General features: G+C 56.5%; 1 protein-coding gene across 1 annotated transcript; it reads right to left on the bottom strand.

The window, feature by feature from the left end:
* On the bottom strand, nt 1,415-5,200 carry LOC102165904 (ral guanine nucleotide dissociation stimulator-like). Its single transcript, XM_021073698.1, has 6 exons — nt 5,190-5,200; nt 4,654-4,747; nt 3,428-3,621; nt 2,742-2,801; nt 2,380-2,573; nt 1,415-2,116 (listed from the first exon to the last, which is right to left on the bottom strand). The coding sequence occupies exons 1-6, from the start codon at nt 5,198-5,200 to the stop codon at nt 1,920-1,922; spliced, it is 750 nt and encodes a 249-aa protein (XP_020929357.1). The 3' UTR covers nt 1,415-1,919.

Genomic DNA, 5,495 nt, shown 5'->3' with positions numbered 1-5,495 from the left:
TGCTGGGGGAGCCTGAGGTGGGGGTGGGGAGGGGCTCAGCTGCAAAGCCCCCTGGCCCTAGGCTCTGATCTTCCTGCAGTTTCCTTGAGTGCCTGATAACATGAGACTCCTTCTGCTCACAGGGGCTCAGGGGGTCCTGCTTCTGTCTCTCAGATTGTTCCCTGGATCAAACACAACCAAGGCTGTGCCTCTGACTCCAAGCTCTGCCTTAAAATATTTTTGTTTGTTTGTTTGTTTGGGCAGCTCCTGTGGCATATGGAAGTTCCCATCCAGGAGCTGCAGCTGCCAGAGTACACCACAGCCCCAGCAAGGCTGGATCCTTAACCCTCTGAGCGAGGCCAGGGAGCAAACCAGAATCCTCATGGACGCATGTTGGGTTCATTACCACTGAGTCACAATGGGAACTCTATTGCTTAAAACCTTTTTTTTCTTACAAGATATTTTATAACTAATATGACTGAATATTTTATTTTACCTTTCATTTTTTCTCTAATGTTCAACATGGTGACCCAGATACACATAAATGTATACATTCTTTTTCTCACATCATTGTGGTCCATTGCTTAAAATTTTCAATGTTGTATTTGAAACCAAAAAAAAAAAAAAAAAAGAAAATCAGTCTCTTCATACATGACCTAGCCAGACACAAGATGCCAACGGTTATGTTAGCACTGTTAAGAAAAAACAGGAATTGGAGTTCCCGTCGTGGCGCAGTGGTTAACGAATCCGACTAGGAACCATGAGGTTGCAGGTTCGGTCCCTGCCCTTGCTCAGTGGGTTAACGATCCGGCGTTGCCGTGAGCTGTGGTGTAGGTTGCAGACGCGGCTCGGATCCCGCATTGCTGTGGCTCTGGCGTAGGCCAGTGGCTACACCTCCGATTCAACCCCTAGCCTGGGAACCTCCAAATGCCGCGGGAGCGGCCCAAGAAATATCAACAACAGCAACAACAAAGACAAAAGACAAAAAAAAAAAAAAAAAAAGAGAAAAAAAAGAAAAAACAGGAATTGATAAATGCATAGACACATAAGGAATACTGAGAGGAGAAAAAGAATGTATATATATGTGTATATGGATGACTGGGTCCCTTTGCTGTACAGCAGCAATTGACAAAATAGTATTAATCAACTATAGCACAAATTTAAAAATAAATAAATCAGGAATACTGGAGAGTCCCACACCGAAGGTCGGGGGTTTACTGACTAACACAGATAGAGCTGCCCTTGATGCAAGTGATCTGAAAAATAGATGACAGAGGGGTCATGTAACATGGCGAGTGTCCTTCATGTCACTCACATGTACAATTTCAATGATCAAAATATTCAATTTTATTTCAAGTGAGAGCTATATCCTAGAGTAAATAATTCCCTATATACAGTGAAGAACCAAATGTGAGAATATGGACTTACGGGGGAGGGAAGGGAGGCTCCAGGGCTGCTGCTGGCACTGGGGCAGCTCGTCCTCTGGCCCTGAAGGCACCACAGGAGCCGGTGCTCATGGCTCTTGCTGACCTGGTCCAGCTCCAGGGATATTAGGGGAGGAGCTGGCGCCAGCCCTGGAGTAACTGGAAGAACGGGGTCTGCCGTGGTGTCTAGACCTAGACCTGGAGCTGGAGGACATTCCAGGCCACAGCAGGTGCCCAAGCCTGATGGGCTCAGAGCAGGGGCAGTGCCCTTGCTGAGGCTTCAGCTCTGGAGCAGAGGCTGTGGGGTAAATGGGCTGAGGTTGGAGGGGAAGCACTGGGACAGGTTTCCGGGGTGATTCAGGCTTTGAAATTGGGAGCAGAGCTTGCTGGATCTCATGCGGATTTAGAAGTGGAGGCTGAGAAAGTGGTTTCTTAGCTCTGACCTGAAATGACAGCTAGGACATGGTCAGACTCTGGCTCTGGCACTGGAGCTGGCATGTCCCCTTGATCTAAGGCTTAAACATGAACGAGAGCTGAGGCTTGAGCTTGCTCTGGCTCTGGCACTGGAGCTGGCATGTCCCCTTCACCTAAAGCTTGAACGTGAATAAGCGCTATGGTTTGAATTTTATGGGGCTGTGGAGCTGCAGCTGGCACGAGGGCTGTAGCTGGCTCTGGGTCTCCAGGTGTTTCTAGAGCTTGCTCTGGAGCTGGTCCTGTAGTTCAAGAAGAGAAAATATCCTCAATAGGACTGCCTTACCGCATGCCTTCCAAAACAGGAAATTCCTCCCTGCCAATCAGCGAAGTCTCAGGCCAAGATGCCACCCCCAGGAAGTCTTCCCAGGCTGCAGTCCAGGGGAAGAGTGATCTGAGCCTCCTCATGGCTCCTGCCCAATTCCAGCCTCAGGAGGCTCTGCTCTGTGAGGCCCAGCCCCGTCCCCTCCCCACTCCCCCATCACCCACCCCGAGGGCCCCTCACCGTCACCCTCTGCCTCCATGGGCTCCAGATGCTCCAGCTGTGCCAGGAGAAGGCGGGCACTGTGCTCCAGGGCTGAGCCAGGCATGCTGAGCTCGAGGTAAGCCAAGAGCATCTTCAGGCAGGGAAATTCGGGAGGCTGGTGGAAATCCTCAGGATACTGGTCCAGCCAGGTGCCCAGGATGGAGGTCATGGCCCTGCGGGTGGTCGGGAGGGGGGCAGCAGAGTCAGGGCCCGGCCTTGCCTTCCACCCTGCCCCGTGTGGGACCCGGGCTCCTGGCAGCCCCTCCCATCCCCAGGCCCCACACCTCCCCGCTGTTCTCTGGAGCAGAGAGCCCCTCCCCCTGGGATCCAAAGCCACTCACATTCTGAGCTGGTGCAGGGGGCCGCCGTCCTCCTCAGCGTAGGGGAGGATGCAGCCGTACCTAGAGGAGGCCAGGAAGGTGTCAGCTGGGCTGTACTGAGGACTCACCTGGATGTGATGGCTGGTGTGACAGGGTGACCCCCGGGAGCAGGGAGGCCACGGAGGGCAGGACCGTGGTCTGCCTGATGCATGAAATGAAGGTTTTCCTAGAAGTGCCTGGGCCTAGGGGACCGTCCCAGATACTTGCAGAAGGAAGAAGCCCAACCAGCCCCATGACGCAGATCTGAGCAGCCTGGGCCCCACGGCTGGTGCCTGGGATCCCTGCTCTCACTCCCCCAGGACAGGGAAGCCCCCAGGGAATCCCCCAGCACCTTTCCAATGGGACACAGTTCAGCCCAAGGTCACAGGCACAGTCCCAAATGAGGCAGAGGCTTCCTCAAGGGAAGGAGGAAGACAGAGAGCAGCACAAGCCCAGCCCCTCAGCAGCCTTCCCCCAGGGCCAGCTCCCCAGAAGCACCTGCCATGACGGACCCTCTCAGTCCCTCCATCACCCTAGGGGGCTGGTCCTCTCTTTACCCGGGTGAGCAGAGGGCACACTCAGGCTCAGAGTGGTGTGGTGACCTCCCCACATGTCATAGCTGGGAGGTGGCCCAGTCACCCATGTGCCACGAGGGGCAGGGCACTCACCTTAGGAACAGAAGTTCCAGCACCTGCTGGGTGGTGGCAGAAGCCGTGTAGGTGCCCAGGAAGGTGAAGAGGAAGGAGCGGTCACCGCCCAGCAAGGCAGGTACCAGCTGTGCCACCAGCTTGTCCAGCCGGTTTCCCTGGATGCTCCCCACCATGCAGGTCCCACGCCTGCCCACTGGGGTCACATCTTCCCCCTAGGGTGGAACAGAGCAGAGACGTGGGTCAGAGGCAGCACTGTGAACACTTGGAGGGCTTCTGTCAGAGCTCAGATCGAATCCCCAGCCTCGGGGACTAGTGGCCAGAAGTGGCCGGTGAGTCCTCAGCAGCATAAAAGTTGTGGCATCCCCAGCAGAACTGGCGGTGGGAGATGATTCAATGTGGGAGGCAGTTTGGAGCACAGTCCTGACGGCTCCGTCCTGTAGGCACTGCATCAGCCCTGAGACTCTGATCCACACTCCCATTCTAGAGATGAGAACACAGAGGCTGATCCCAGAGAGAGAGGGCTCAGGACTGTCAGGCCCACGTACACACCTGGGGATGGAGTCAGAACAGGAGAATCCGTAGAAAAAACCTGGAGAAGCACTGTGGGTATACATGATGGAAAACTGATCAGTGTCTCTTTCTGAGATGCCACAAATGTGGGGACAGTGACTTTGCATGTGGACAGGGCAGGGTCTGGGACATGAGGATGGGAGGGAGGGGAGATGGGGCCCAGGTTCCTCTGGGAGCATGACCCTGGGAGGGAGCCCCGGGGAGGAGCAGGGTGGCTCTGGGACCCAGGCCTCCTGGGGTGGAGTCTCCCCATGGCTGGTGCTCACCCTGAGCCTGGCCTGGGCCCAGGCAGTGGTGGGGGGGGAACCTGCCCCTCCTACAGGTAGATGGAGCAGGTGGCTCCAGGGACTGGCTCCTGTCCCCTCTGTTGTGTGGGGCCCTGGGAACACAGTGCCTGGCAGGCAGGCAGGCAGCAGCCTCAGAGCCCTGCCTGCTGTCCTCGCTGCTCTCAGAGACACCAGACACGCCCCTGCAGACACTCGCTCACCACTCTCTGCACAGACCTCCCCCAGGGATGGAGAAAAGCCCAGCCCCTGAGGGCCTGGGATCCACAGGCAGGGATAAGACACACCTCAGGCTCCTCCTTCCTGCTGCCAGCCCTGTGCTGGGCTGTGACCATGACAGGTCAGCAGGTTGCCAAGGGCCTGCCCTCCTGCTCCTGCCCCTTAGGTCACCTTCATCCCCCCCACACACAGGGGGATGCGGGTAGGTGGGGGAGGCTCACTGGCCTGCCCCAGGCCACCTGTGTTTACCTTCGAGGACTTCCTCCTAAATGACCAGAGGCGTTGGGGTTGAGGGTTGAACCAGTGGCCACAGAATCTGAAAATCCTCTCCCTCCAGGGCTTCCTGGAGGAGAAGCCCTGGGGAGTCGGGACACAGCAGGAGAACATCTTTCTCCCTCAACTGCCTCCAGCCAAGTGAGCTGGCTGTGGGGCTGGCTCTAGAATGTGGGCGCCTGGTTACGGGGTTCCAATTCTGTTGGGGTCCACTGCTAAGGAAGTGACCTCACTTCCTGGGTCCCCTCACTGGCATGCCCTCCTCACACAGCCCCCAGCACACAGCCCTCTGGGCTGCTGACCCTCAGCCCTTGTCCACGCAGTCCCCATGTCACCCAGTGACACCACACTGCCTTCTGCACAGCGCCTGGGGAGCGGCTGTGTGTGGCTCTGAGAAGACAGACCTGGTTCCAGACTCAACTCCCCCTTCTCACCTGGTGTCCATCCTGGGTGAGTCCCTGTGTCTGAAGGCCTGCCTGACCCCCCCCTGCACAGTTTGGGGTCGGGGGCAGATTCTAGCATCTCTTTCTAGGGGTGTCCTCAGGCACATGTGGGATCAGACCTGAACATGTGGGAGGGGGCGTCACGAGAATGTCGTGCCTTCACCCTCTTTTCTCTTCCTCTTATTACCTCCCCCATGGCTGTTCCTCTTCTGACCCCACCCCAACATCCGTTTGGATGTCCCTGTGCAGGAGTGTGTGTGTGGGTGTGTGTGAGTGCGTGTGCCCATGCTCGCTGCC

Source organism: Sus scrofa, chromosome 14 (assembly GCF_000003025.6).
Source record: "Sus scrofa isolate TJ Tabasco breed Duroc chromosome 14, Sscrofa11.1, whole genome shotgun sequence".
Lineage (NCBI taxonomy): Eukaryota > Metazoa > Chordata > Mammalia > Artiodactyla > Suidae > Sus > Sus scrofa.
Note: the sequence above shows the minus strand (reverse complement) of the source record. Positions and strands in the feature narration are given on the sequence as shown.